General features: G+C 43.7%; 2 protein-coding genes across 13 annotated transcripts; one reads left to right on the forward strand and one right to left on the reverse strand.

The window, feature by feature from the left end:
* Window positions 1-789: 789 nt before the first annotated feature.
* Window positions 790-7227, forward strand: LOC4341984 (uncharacterized). The gene is made up of 4 exons (XM_015785838.3): window positions 790-1332; window positions 1464-1749; window positions 5135-6408; window positions 6626-7227. Exons 1-4 carry the CDS (start codon window positions 964-966, stop codon window positions 7130-7132), a joined length of 2436 nt encoding a protein of 811 aa, XP_015641324.1. The 5' UTR covers window positions 790-963; the 3' UTR covers window positions 7133-7227.
* A 528-nt stretch (window positions 7228-7755) lies between these two features.
* Window positions 7756-12928, reverse strand: LOC4341986 (squamosa promoter-binding-like protein 12). Of its 12 annotated transcripts, none has more exons than XM_015787968.3 (8): window positions 12731-12920; window positions 12091-12133; window positions 11781-11901; window positions 11555-11648; window positions 10610-11339; window positions 10225-10361; window positions 9580-9849; window positions 7811-8400 (listed from the first exon to the last, which is right to left on the reverse strand). In XM_015787968.3, the coding sequence occupies exons 5-8, from the start codon at window positions 11284-11286 to the stop codon at window positions 8057-8059; spliced, it is 1428 nt and encodes a 475-aa protein (XP_015643454.1). In that variant the 5' UTR covers window positions 11287-11339; window positions 11555-11648; window positions 11781-11901; window positions 12091-12133; window positions 12731-12920; the 3' UTR covers window positions 7811-8056. The 12 variants fall into 12 exon arrangements, with proteins under 12 accessions (NP_001389870.1, NP_001389869.1, NP_001389871.1 ...); XM_015787970.3 differs by having other exon boundaries at window positions 11781-11820; window positions 12731-12898; XM_015787972.3 differs by having other exon boundaries at window positions 11555-11604; window positions 12731-12898.
* Between the last annotated feature and the right edge of the window lie 625 nt (window positions 12929-13553).

Below are 13553 nucleotides of genomic sequence, written 5' to 3' on the forward strand. Positions count from 1 at the left end.
TATATATTTATATAAATTCATTAACATCAAATGAATGTGAGAAATGTTAGAATGACTTACATTGTGAAATGGAGGAAGTATAAGAACTTAGGACTGGATGAGACGTTTACTAGTATAATGTATCTAGACAGACTTCCTATCAAGATATATTGTACTAGAAAATATCTCATCTAATCTTAGATTCTTATATTTTAGGATGGAGGTAGTAGCATGATATAAGATATACCAGCTTAGATGATACTCCCACCGTCCTTGAATATTCGACGCCGTTGACTTTTTTAAACATGTTTGACCGTTCGTCTTAATTAAAAAATTTTGGGAATATTATTCAAAAACTTGAGTAGTAGTAGTATATTTAACCATGAATCAAATGGTAGGAAAAGAATTAATAATTACTTAAATTTTTTGAATAAAACGAACAGTCAAACATGTTTAAAAAAATCAACGGCATCAAATGTCCCTAAATATAAGGGATTTTAGTTGAATGTGATGTATTCTAGTACAACGAATCGTGGGCATGAAGTCTATCTAGATTATTTGTACTAGGATATGTCACATTCAACCAAAATCCATTATAATTAGGGACGGATGGAGTATACAATAGCGGCCCCATTCGTTTTTCCCGGCTGTGTTGAGTTCCTGAAAAAAGTTGAAAGTTTGAAGAAAGTTGGGAGTTTGAAAAAAAAATTGAAAGTTTATGTGTGTAGGAAAGTTTTTGATGTGATATGATGTGATGGAAAGTTGAGAATAGGGGGGAAACTAAACACGGCCTCAAGCCCTCAACCAAATGCCTTCCTGGCTTCCCGTGAGCATCCGCGGTAGCTGCTCTGCTTCTTCTCCATGCCCATGGTCGACTTTCACTGAGAGTGGTGTGCTACAAACAGTAAACAGTTGGTGGCACACGGCCAGCCAGTGTGAGACTGAGAGAAGGAGCTGATCGAGATCTAGTACGTACGTAGCAATATGGTAGGAGGAGGTGGGTACAGGCAGAAGCTGATCCAGGTATGGAACGATTGGCAGGTGAGCGTGCTGGTGCTGCTCAGCCTCACCCTGCAACTCCTCTTCCTGAGCACGGCGGGCGCCCGGAGACGGGCGCAGCCGAGCTGGGGGAAGAAAACCTACTTCTGGGCTCTCTACATCGGCTCCAGGTTCATCACCACCTACTCCCTCGGCATCCTCTCCCGCGCCTCCACGGGCGACGCCAACGCCGACATCCAGGCGTTCTGGGCGTCCCTCCTCCTGTTCCACCTGGGAGGCCCCGACGACTTCACCGCCCTGTCCCTCGAGGACAACAAGCTCTGGGATCGCCGCTGCCTGGAGCTCTTCATCCAGGTAGGGATGCAAGCGGGGTTTTTTTTAGACTCACTTATTTACTTCTAGTTTATTTTTTTAAAAAAATTTACACTATCATGTAGGAAATAGGAAATGAACTAGTAAGCGGGTTTTTATATCCCTAAGTGCAGGTCTCGACCACACTCTATGTCTTCTCCCGCTACGTGCTCGACCCCGGATTCCGCCGCTTCATCGTGCCGTTCGCCCTCATCTTCTCCGCCGGGGTGGTCAAGTACGTGGAGCAGGTCGTCGCGCTGCACCACGCGACGATGGAGGCGCTCATCAAGTCCGTCCTGGGAAAGCCCGACGCTGGCCCGGACTACGCTGACACCATTAACCGATTGGACGGGATTATGAGATCCGGCGCATTGCCGTCCCTCGACATCAAGAACGAACGAGTTGACCGCCCAAACTCTGGTGAGTACGTAGTAACTAATCAACCTAATTAATTTGTTTGCGGCCTTCAAGTAAATCGATATGCACCCACGTAATTATCACTCTCACGTACGACTGCGTGTTTAGCAACTTAGAATTGGGAGTTTATAACGAAATTGGTAGCGAGATTAGCATGGAAAATTGATTTTTTTAACTCTTTATCTCTTGTTTGTCAGATGTGAGGAAAATTATTACTCCCAAAATAATTGTAATTCTTGATTGTTTAACATGTATTATATAAGGTTTGAGAAATACTATAATACCGTTTATTAAATGGTGTATAGATAAGAGTGAGAGTGTAGGGTAAAATAGAAAAAAACTTGAATGGGAAGTGATTAATGGGACCATTTGTATTTTATTGTGATAAGTATGTTGGGACAAATTCAAATTCTAGAAATATAATTATTACGGGACATAGGTAGTGAGAAGGTAAGTCAAAACTGATCCCTTAGTAAAAGTTGAGATCTAGCCTGTCGGCATAAAATGGAAATGGGAATTAATTTCCTCCTAACTAACCCTTACTCCTACATAGGTACTAGAAAGCATTAATTTTCTCTCTCGATTTCTCATCCACATCTCACCAAAACTCGCATGTCCTCAAAACAAACAAACCCGTAAATAGCCTTATCGTCTCTTCAAACTTTCAATCCCATTTAACATACGAGTACTGCTATACATCTAACCCTATTGTTCGACCCCTGTCCAACCCTGCCGTATCTACCAATCAATTTACTCCATACGAGCCAACTGCTCTCCATCTGGGCTAGAGCAAAGAGTAGGTAAGTACTGGTCGGATGCAAATTGTACACGCCAATCATATGTGTAGTGATTTCCTTAACACACCTCCCTCCCCACCTATCCCACCCCAAACCAAATGTGTATGGTAATTGCTAAGGTATGTATATAGTGGCGATGTCATCATGTTATAACCTTGTATACATGATCTACTTTTCCATATGCATAATATAGTTGATATCTATACTTATACACTAATTGTACTTCGATAAAGCTCCCACATTAAGTAGAGAGATTTTGCTGTTGATTAGGCGCATTATGTCATCATAGGCGTAGATTGTATAGAGATCATATTAGATAAAGCATACTCTCTCCATCCTAGAATATAATGATTTTCAGGGGTGAACACAGGTATTGAGAAAGTAGGTAGATTTAAATAGGAGAATGTTATGATTAGATGAAAATGGGAGGTACGTGGGGAAATTGAATAGTGACGGGTTGTGATTGGTTGGAAAAAGAATGCTGGTGAAGAAGTAGTTATATTTTTTGATAAATTTGAAGGCTAAAATTGTTATATTTTGAGACGAACGGAGTATAATATAAGGCCCACATGCATTTTAAGATTCAACTTCTAAACTATTTCACTAACAATTAGTATAATATGAATTAGATTTTATTTACTAAAAATAATATTATTTGATTGATATTTGAATTTACTTTCATATGGTTATAATTTTATTGCTATAAATCTTATGGTATATGAGAAATTATAACCAATGATTATTTTTTAGTTTGTTTAATTTTAGTTTTGGGGGTATTTGTAATTTAAAAAATGAATTTGCACCCGTCTTGGTCTCTTAATTTATCAATTAATTAATTTAATTTCAAAATTTGAAGTTGATGATTAAAGAATTGTAACTGACGCACTGTCCGGTTCTGGCTGAATAAAATAGGGATATATTCCTTGAAAAAACAATTACGGGACAGATAGATGGGAGAGTTGCTTCTCTGATCTCATCAAGACCTTCTCGCTAAAGAAAACGTGCGGGAGGAAGAGGAGTTGACCAATTTGAATAGTTCCACGTGATAGATCGAGAGGATGCAGTTGATGACTGCTCCTGTTTTATTTTAGTACAGTAAGTATCTCCGTCTAAAAAAGGACTCTAAGTTAGGACTAGGACTCTGCATGGATAAAATACTTCTACCTCGTGATTCATGCATACTCCCTTCATACTCATAAAAAAGGAAGTCGTTTTGGACAGCGACACGGTCTACAAAACATAACTTTAACTTCTTATTTCTATAAAAATATTTATTAAAAAATGATATATGTATACTTTGAAAGTAACTTTCAAGACAAATCTATTCGTATAATTTTTACATTTTCAAACTCAACAACTTGAGAGTTATTTATGATTTATATTCCCAAGGTTTGACTTAAATATTGTCCTAAACGACTTTCTTTACGAGGGAGCATGCACATGTACTGCTGTAAACATTACTAGTAGTAACATTAATATATACATGTATATGCATATGTGTGTATGTTGTGAGCGTGTTTTTAAGAAAAGAAATTTCTAATTTGAAATCTTGATATCTCTAAAACAAATTCCTAGTGTATATGATGTGCTTATAATATAGTTGGCCATATGGACCGCCCGGCACGGCATGGCACGGCCCAGGCCCGGTCGTGCTCGGGCCAAGATTTGTCGAGCCGACACGGCCCGACCTACACGCCGGACCATGCCGTGCCAGCCCACGTGCTCCACTTGTGGCCCAGACACAGCCCGAAGGCACGGGTAGCCCATCGTGCTTTATTTGAAATAAGTATATTTCCCGTCTCTCCTCTTTGGGTAGTGACATATATATAGCTAAATAAGTCTATTTTACATCCCTACTCTTTGGGCCGTGCCATATAATACGTCTATTTGTCCTCCCTATTCTCTGTGCCATGTCTTACATATGGTTGACAATAAGTCTATTTCACCTCCCGGAAGTTGCTCCTTGCCGGGCCAGCCCACCGTGCCGAGGCATAGGCCCAGGCATGGCCCGACAGCGATCGAGCCATGCCATGCCTTGGGCCGGGCCTCGGGCCTTATGGCTAACTATAGCTTATAGATATAGGATGTGCGTTTGTGCATTTATAGGGTTAAGTGAGAGCATAACTGTGTTTATAAAAAAAGATTCTAGTGTAAAATCTAAGGTGCTCATAGGGTAACGTTTGCGTTTATAGGGCTGAGTGTGTGTTTGTGAGTGTCTGCGTTTATAATGTGTTTCTAAAAAAAATCTAGTGTAAAATCTTGACATCTCTGAAAGAACTTTTTAGTTTAAAATCTGATGTGTTTATAGAGGTACGGTGTATATGCATGCGTTCATAGAGCTGATTGTGAGCGCATACATTGTACTGTATTTTTTTAGGAAAAAATCAGTGTAATATCTTGATATCTTAGGGCCTGTTCACTTTGATGTCATTTTCAACATTACCAAATTTTGGTAAAGTTACCAAAAAAGTGGCTATATTTAGTTTGCTGCCAAATTTTGGTGACTATAAAATTTTATCAAAATTTGGTAAGGTTTTTTTTGGCATCAAAGTGAACAGACCAAGTTACTTAAAATTTGTCTCAATATGCAGATCCGGAGGCCAACGTGCAGGTGAAAGATTACAGCGAAGATGAGCAGGTGGCCATCAAAACCATCCGGTCAGCACACTCTCTGTTCTCGAGATTCAGTGTCCTGTTCGCGGACGGCATCTTCAGCTTCGAGGACAGGCAGGAGAGCCAGGCCATGTTCTTGCGCAAGGACGCGAGGTGGGCGTTCAAGATCGTGGAGATCGAGCTGGGTTTCGCGTACGATCGGCTCTACACCAAGGCCTCGGTGTCCCGCGGGGCGAGGCTGGCGGTGCGTGTGTGCAGCCTGTCGCTCACGCTCGCCGCCGGCCTCTGGGCGGCGCTGGCGATCCTGCGGGCGAGCCAGTACCGGCAGCGGCACCGGTGCGTGACGTACGCGCTGCTCGCCGGAGCGGCGCTCAACGACGCCGCGATACTCGCCGCCCACGCCTTCTCCGTCTGGTCCCTGGTGCACGGCGACTGGCTGAGCTGGTGCTCCGTCATGCTGGTGAAGCGGAGGAGGTGGTCGGCGAGCATGGCGCAATCCAACCTCGTCACCTTCTGCCTCCGGAAGCTGCCTTCCAACAACGACTCCGACCCGGCGCCGCTCTCGTCGTCGTTTCTTCTCCGGCGGCTACTCCTCGGCGGCGGCCGAGGAGGAGGAGTGCAACAACAAGACGCATCGCCTGCTCCTGCTCTTTCCACCACGTTAGCGTCCATGGACGAATTCCAGAAGCTGTTCGAGAGGCGTTCCCTGCTCGACCAGGTCCGTTCTGGAAGCTTCTGGAGCAAGTACAAGCATACCAAGTATGTCCCGGTGAGCGAGAAGCTCAAGGATTTCATCTACGCCCAGCTAGAGGAGAAGGTTCGCCGTCTCAGCGAGTACGACAAGAGGATGGAGAGGGAGCGTGAGCGTGAGCGGAAGCGAGTGAGAGCTCCATCTCCATCTCCATCTCCATCTCCATCTCCATCTCCATCTGCATCTGCTACGACTCCAACCCAAACCGGAACGTCGACGACGACGACGACGAGTAGCATGTACAGCATTTTGACGGATTGCAGGGGGGACCAAGTGATGAAAAAGGAGCGGATCAGCAACCTGAGCTGGAGCCTGGAGAAGAAGGAGTTCGACGAGAGCCTACTGATATGGCACATCGCGACGGACCTGCGGTTCCGCGAGGAGGCACAGGCGGCCGGCGCCGCCGCCTCCGCGGCGAGTGCGGCGACCGTCGATCAGCGAGAGACCAGGAAGCACATGGAGATCGCGCGGGAGCTGTCCAACTACCTCTACTACATCATGGTGGTGTAGAAAATCTAATTGTTGTATTATGTTATTTTCTCCGATCTATTAGATCGATCCTCTATATATAAGCGTATACAGGAGATAGAGACTATAAGAGTAGATTTATCTCTAAAACTTTATCTTATCTTTTAAGATTCTATCTTTAAAATATATCTTATATCTATAATTTGTATTTGACTATTATTTATAACCGTTATATCTATACTTCTAACAGGTGGTGCACCCGCTGATGCTGTCGTCGTCGACGACCATGGCGATCAAGAGGTGCCGGGACACGTGCGCGGAGGCGCGGAGGCTGTTCCTCAAGGACCACGTGATGGCGGCGGCGGGGAAAGGGAAGGGCGACCGGCGGCGGGCGGTGGGCGAGGACAACGCGCACAGGGTGCTCCTGGACGTGGACACGCCGCTGCACGCGGCGGTGGTGAAGGGGGACAAGTGCAAGTCGGTGCTGTGGGATGGGTGCTTCCTGGCGAGGGAGCTGAGGCAGAGCATGGCCGACCCGGGGAGGAGGTGGAGGGTGGTGTGCGAGGTGTGGGTGGAGATGCTGGGCTACGCGGCGGTGCACTGCGGAGGGTACCAGCACGCGGAGCGGCTCAAGGACGGCGGCGAGCTCATCACCTTCGTCTGCCTCCTCATGACCCACCTCGGCATGGGGAAGCACTACCGGACCGAGGTTGGGGATGCCTACGCCCACCTCTCGCCCTACAGCGCCGCGGCCTAGCGCATCTGTATTAGTACTACACTCCAGCTAACCTGTTGCTTGTACTACCTCGATTGGTGAACAGAGTTTGATAATATATGGGTGTGTTTGGATAATGGGTTAGGAGAGGTGGGATTGGGAAATAGAAATGATGGAGGGATAAGATGAAATGGAGTGAGAAGAATGGATGGCTATGATTGAAACTTATCCTTTGAGGGGTAAGAAATCATATTCCAAACCCATTATCCAAACATGGCCTATGTGATTGTTAGCTCAGGAACAAAACGTTCAGAAAGAAATAACGAATAGTCGTAGGCAGAGCAAATGAACAGGAGTGGATCCTAAATTCTCATCTGCATGTTATCCTAGTAGTTATGTAAGAAATTGAAAAAATAATCAACTACATATATTAATATGTGATAGATCACTCTACAAACATGCAAATTAAAATTCAATTTTTACAAATAAAAAAGACAAATTAAACTATAGCTAGTTAATGTATATTATAAATCCAATTTGGTTTTTTTTAACTTGTAGAAGTTAAATTTAATCTTACATGTTTATGAAATGATTTATCACATATTAATCTATCTTGTTGATTTTTTTAGTATTTTTATAATCATTTAGATGACAATGCAAACAAGTTATCCCCAAAAGAATTTAGAATAGTTTCCTGAATGAACAACACACGAATCGATCTCAGCTCATTCCCAAGACGAGTAGTAGATATGTCAGATTCTGTGGAACAAAACAGATCATTTCATGATCATGAACACTTCTCATCCAATGGCAAATATCCTGGTGGTTTGGTTTCAAAAATAGAAATAATAAATCCTGGGGTTGCAGGACAATTCGCCCCCAAATTATTCAGAGTCCATCACTGACAGGGTAAGATCATGAACGGAGTAACCAGTCATCAACCCGTTCCAAATAGATGCAGCAGAATCAGTGCAGATGGCCATAGCCGGAGCTGCTGCCATTGCCAGGATGCATGAACGCCTGAGCCTGCGAGGCATGATCGAGCGGAGGCGGGTCGTCGCCGTCTTGCCAGAATCCTCCTCCTCCGGTGGACGGGTGCAGAGCATGCATCACACTGACAGGGTTCGTCGGGGCGGTGACGGTGGCGGCGGCAACGGCGAGGGGCGGCATCACTCCACCGGGATGCACCTGGGAGCCGGCCTGAACGTCGGCCGGGCCCCAGGAATCGCTTGACAGAAGAGAGAGAGCACGCCGAAGATCCGGGGCTCCATTCGAGTTGGAGGACACGACGGCACAGGCTGGATCCACACCTGAAAATCATCACAAATCATATGCATCATCAGAATATCAGGTATTCATATATATGATCCTGCAATTTGGAGAGAATAATTTAGAATTAGACTGCCCAACAGATTAAAAGGGACACTTTTTGGGGGGGCTCTGAATTTATCATCTTCAGTTCTGTTCTGAACTCTGTACTCGTGTTTGTTTCTGTCTTTCTCGCAAAAGCCGGGTCAATGAAGATCTATTGTCTAAAAATCGTAGATCATCTTTAGTTGCTTGTGCCTGGTGTATTCTATGATCCTGCAACTGGAGATGATTTAGACAGCTCAACAGAAAGAAAAGGAATACTTTTTTGGGGGGTCTGAATTGAAGGCCTGTATCTATTGAGATGACTCACACTCCTTGCAAGTTGCAACACTAAGCTGGCATATCCAATAAGTATTTGTTGGTCCCAGGTTAGTACCAGGCACAGATGTGGGTACTGGACTACCAGCTAAAAGTTCTGGTGAATGTCATTATCAGGGGCAGTGATGGGGCCATAAACCTAGTAAATGGGACCTAGTCGTTTCTTGTCGATCTCTCGCGTGAAACACATTTCTTGCTTTTTGGGATGGTGAAAGGCTCCCAGGCTCCACCCAGAGAAAAAATGGAGCAGTTCAGATTGAAAGATCAACATACCAAGGCAGGAAGTCCAAAAAGCTTGTAACAGATAATTGGTGGATCTAGCCTCTCTGTTTTTGTTTTTGTTTTTTTGAGAAACAATTTGTGGTTCTAGCTTGTCCATAAAGCAAGCTGATGCAAATGGATAAAATGAGTAATCAGTAGTTACTGAAAAAAAGGGAGCAAAATGATGTGTTCTTATGACTAAGTAGCTTGTTTAATCCAAACTCCAAGTCAGGAATGCTGACTGTTTAGCAACAAAGACTTTTCAGAAGATTGTAGCCGTATGAAAAGGAATTATGGAGAATAAAATGCTGTCTCGGCGTTGTCGAATAGCAGAGAGGTGAACAGTACAGATAACAATCAAACAAAAGGTCAAATCAGTCGGACCTATTTACTGATAAGAAATTGAATTGCTAAAATAGGTAGTCCCATTTAGATCATTAAATAAAAACACATGGTTAAAAACTTAAAATTGAAGATGCTGCAACAGCTGCATGTCTTTTCTTTAAAGTTCAGTGATGAATTGAGAGATGTTAATGTACCTTGGTTGAGGACCTTCGGGGTGTTTCCCTTGAATGGTATGAGCCCATCAAAATCATGATGATGCACCGTATGCGACACAACATTGCCTGGCATCTGCAGGGTAGAGAAATTCAGATCCTCAAGGCCTATAGTTTTCATTGGCTTCATCCAGGGGAGTTTTGCTTCTGTAAATTTGAAGCCTCCCAGGTTGTCACATGAAGAAATTGCATTGCTTCTCACTTGGCCAAAAGGAGATTGGCCAAAGTAAATATCTGTCTGCTGCCTTGCATCTGCAATGCAAAATCGCAAACACTGTCACCATGAAAGATTTGTGTAGGACTTGGTAAAAACGCGTCAAGTGGAAAACTACATCATGAAAATACACAAGCTACCATATATGATTACTATGCATTATTATATAACAATATAATAGTAACTGTCAAGACTCAAGAGGATGGGTTAAGCTCCCTTCTAAAAAGAAGTGTGCCACCAGGTAACACCCACCAGTCGTGCGTATGCAGAAAACTGGATATGTTACATGTTAAAATGCTTACGGTATCATCCTACTATTTCAGCAGTATTGATTGGGTTAAAGGAATAGCTTTCAGTCATCAAAACAGAACAAGGCATCTAGCATTGTGATGCATCTAAGGGGTCAGTACTACCGTAAAACATCGTGGCGAGCCTTGATGAACCAAATGAAATTGCCTCTTGTTGCGGTTTCCTTCTTCGTGCATTATGATCAGATAGACGCCTGCGGCAACTTTTCTTTTTCTGGTCAAATTCAGCTAAACCATGAAACCTACAAAACAATAGAGTACATAAGACAGCAAACTAGTAAAGATCAATAACCTCGAACCTTGCGTTGTACTTTAATCCAAGCAAACTAGTGCTACTTCTTTGACTTTATTTATACTGGTATATGCTTTATGCAATACAGATAGAGACAATTTTCTTCATTGTTGTTGTGTCTATTGATTTAAAGAGGGTAGTGCATATAAAAAAGGAAGTCTTGAAAGCATGCAAAGTGAAATAAGATTATGCTCTCACCGACTACACTGTTGGCAAAAACGGCGCTCCAGACCAGAAACAATAACCTTTGGTGCCTTAGAATGAGCTTCACAAACTTTGTGCTTGCGATGGTATTCTCTTGCGGAGGACAGATCGACTTTGCAGCCTTCAACTTGGCAGTATGAGCTTTGTGTGCTCTGCTGAGACACCTTCATCTTCTTGACCACAGTAGATGGACAAGTCACACCTGAAGCTGCAGAGGAGCTCTTGACATTCTGCCCTCCACAAACATTTTCAAAGTAAGTTCTCTTCCCTAACTTGAGTCCTATTACCGGCTCACCATGGCTAACTGCCACAGCTGGAGAAGTGCCCGAGTCTTCAACTCTACCGGCCTCGCCATCCTTGCACATGTTCTTGCCATGCCCTTTGACAGAAGCAAACCTGAACTCTAAGCTGTTCCCCAGCTTGGATGAGGAATCGAACGACGCTGACAAGGAGCTCTTCGATGAACCATTGGCTAGCTCCGAGCTAGAAGTGAACGTGCCACCGGATGAATTGGTGGATCCATGATTTGCGGCCGCGACAACTACACCTCTTGGTTCAGGGTGAGGTATGCTCTTGGGATTTTCCATTGTATTCGGACCGAAAGGCGCTGGATTTTCCCAGTCCCAAAACACAGGGCTCTTCTGATTCCAGTTCATCCCAAAAGAAGCCATGGCTGAATTAAGGATCTCAACTGCTGCTGCTCACACTTGTATATATTGCAAATCTGATAGGATTTCAAGAAACAAGAAGGAACAGAAAGAACACACGTCACAACAAATTGCAGAACTTGGATGAGAAAGGCAATAAACATATCTCGGGTACCAAAATCATTTTGTCTTTCAGATAAAAAGACAAGTACAACATACCATCCAAAATGAATTATACGCGCTTTATTGTGGGGATCATAGCAAGAGAAGAAAGGCGAAAACGATCAATTACCTCAACTTTCCTTTCTCCCAGAAAAGAAACACAGTGGATCCTTCCTCTCCCTGCAAATCTTGCCCTCAATCAGCATGACCATGCATAGCACAACCTTGAGCATAAATCAAACCGATCCGAGGAGGTGATGAATAACAAGTAGCAGCGTTGAAAGTTGAAACCAATTGGCTGGCAGAACTAAAGCAACAGAGACTCCATTGTTGTTCTTGGCTGAGTTCTCACTCACCTCGACTTGAGAGAGATCCTATCCCACTTGTTTCCCCGACCTAAAAGACGACAGCATCAACCCCATCAAGGCTGGCCCCCATTCATCACCACAACCACCCGCTATTTAAACCCTTTCCAATCTATCACCACAACAACTACCCCAAGTCAATCAGAGCTGCATTATTTGCTCCTTGTTACCGCACATGAACCAGTTGCTTGTTGGGGAGCATAAATAAACCAAACCATATATGAAATAAAAAGCAAAGAAACTATTTTGAAGGAAGTAAAAGAAAGAACAATAATACTTGATGTGAAACCAAGAATCTCACCTCCTTTAGCTGAGAGAGAATCGTTATCCCCGTTGTATTCTACCTGGATGAAAACAATAGCCATAAGTTTTGTGGCAAAAGAAGATAGGAGAAAGAAAAGAAAAAACACAAGAAAAAGCAAAAGCACCAAGATAAAGAGGACATGACTCACAAAGATCCAACACACACAAGATGGCAACCTTTCCCTCCTAACTAGTATCTCCCAAAACCCCACCTGTGAGCCTGAGAGCCTGAGACTGAACAGTAACAAGAGGAGGAGGCAGCAACAAGAGGAGAGTGAGGCCCAGTGGATGGCTGCCTCCTCCTACAGCAACCAACAAAAGCACATGCCCTTCCCTGACACTCCAATAATGCTCAGAACAAACACCAACTGGTAGTGTAGTGAGTAGTGACTATACCAGTTTACTTCTACTTCTACTACTACTATGGCCTCAACTACTCCACTCCTCAAAAGCAGCAGCAGCAGCAACCCTAAGAAAGAAGAACAACTCCTTTTTGTGGTGGAAATCACATTGTAGCCCACCCCTCACCCCCTGCCTAAAGATGATTGAATGATGTGGAGAATCACTCCTCCACAAACAATGCCATGCCATAAAAAGATTCTGGTTCTTGCAAAGAAAAGATAGGGATAATTTCAGACCTGGTTTTGCTGCCTGGAGCTATGCCATGGTGCTGCTTTTCTGCTATAATAATCTCTTTCTTCTTCCCAGAGTACCAAGTAGTACCAAACTACCAACTAACAGCAACACCAGAGAGAGAGAGAGTTTGATCTATCTGGTGTTCTTTGCAGCAGCAGTGGTGCTTTGCTTGATTTGATCATTGGTGCCATTGGGGTGTGTGTGTGGTTGTGTTTGTATAAGGGTTGGATTGGAAAGTGTGGGTAGGGAGAGGACAAAAGCAGCTACAGTTTTTCATCAGTGTGCTCAACAGTAGAATCATGTGCCTGGTTGAGATGAATCAATCTAATCTCTTGCCCCCATCCAACAACAGCTGCAGCCTTTGCATTGCAATGCACACTCTTTTCCCTGGTCAGATCCTCTACAGGGTTTTCACTGTTGCATGTCGCCTCTGAAACCCCCAAATGGAGCAATCAAAAGATTAAATTGGGGCGGTGAGTTGTACTGTCAGTTGAATGGTTTAGCATGCTGGGGAAGAGAGTATCTTTAAAGAAAAATCTCTAGCAACGAGTACTACATGTTGGCAGTATTACTACTAGCACTAGCTGTACTTTTTTCCTGCAAAAAAAATCTCTGGCCTTTCCATTTCCTACAACAAGCCTGTGATGAGGGAGAGGACCAATGACTAGGAGTTGAGGACAAAGTTTGTCCTAGATGCACATTGAAAAAAGAAACCAAACCAAGTACCGATGCCTTTTGCTTATTCTGAACCCCTCTGAAACCACAGCTACAGAATAAACATGAACTTGGACCTTCATCAAAAAGATGAGTTCTTTACATTGTCCA

Source organism: Oryza sativa, chromosome 6 (genome assembly GCF_034140825.1).
Source record: "Oryza sativa Japonica Group chromosome 6, ASM3414082v1".
Classification (NCBI taxonomy): Eukaryota; Viridiplantae; Streptophyta; class Magnoliopsida; order Poales; family Poaceae; genus Oryza; species Oryza sativa.

What these genes read in the sequence shown, in the direction of transcription:
- LOC4341984 (XM_015785838.3), top strand. Translation starts at nt 964, where the DNA reads ATGGTAGGAGGAGGTGGGTACAGGCAGAAGCTGATCCAGGTATGGAAC. An exon ending in AGTTGACCGCCCAAACTCTG is followed by an intron (nt 1,750 to 5,134) that starts GTGAGTACGTAG and finishes CTCAATATGCAG; the next exon opens with ATCCGGAGGCCAACGTGCAG. An exon ending in ACTACCTCTACTACATCATG is followed by an intron (nt 6,409 to 6,625) that starts GTGGTGTAGAAA and finishes TACTTCTAACAG; the next exon opens with GTGGTGCACCCGCTGATGCT.
- LOC4341986 (NM_001402941.1), bottom strand. Translation starts at nt 11,286, where the DNA reads ATGGCTTCTTTTGGGATGAACTGGAATCAGAAGAGCCCTGTGTTTTGG. An exon ending in GCTCGCCACGATGTTTTACG is followed by an intron (nt 9,850 to 10,224) that starts GTAGTACTGACC and finishes TTTGCATTGCAG; the next exon opens with ATGCAAGGCAGCAGACAGAT. An exon ending in CCCGAAGGTCCTCAACCAAG is followed by an intron (nt 8,401 to 9,579) that starts GTACATTAACAT and finishes GATGATTTTCAG; the next exon opens with GTGTGGATCCAGCCTGTGCC.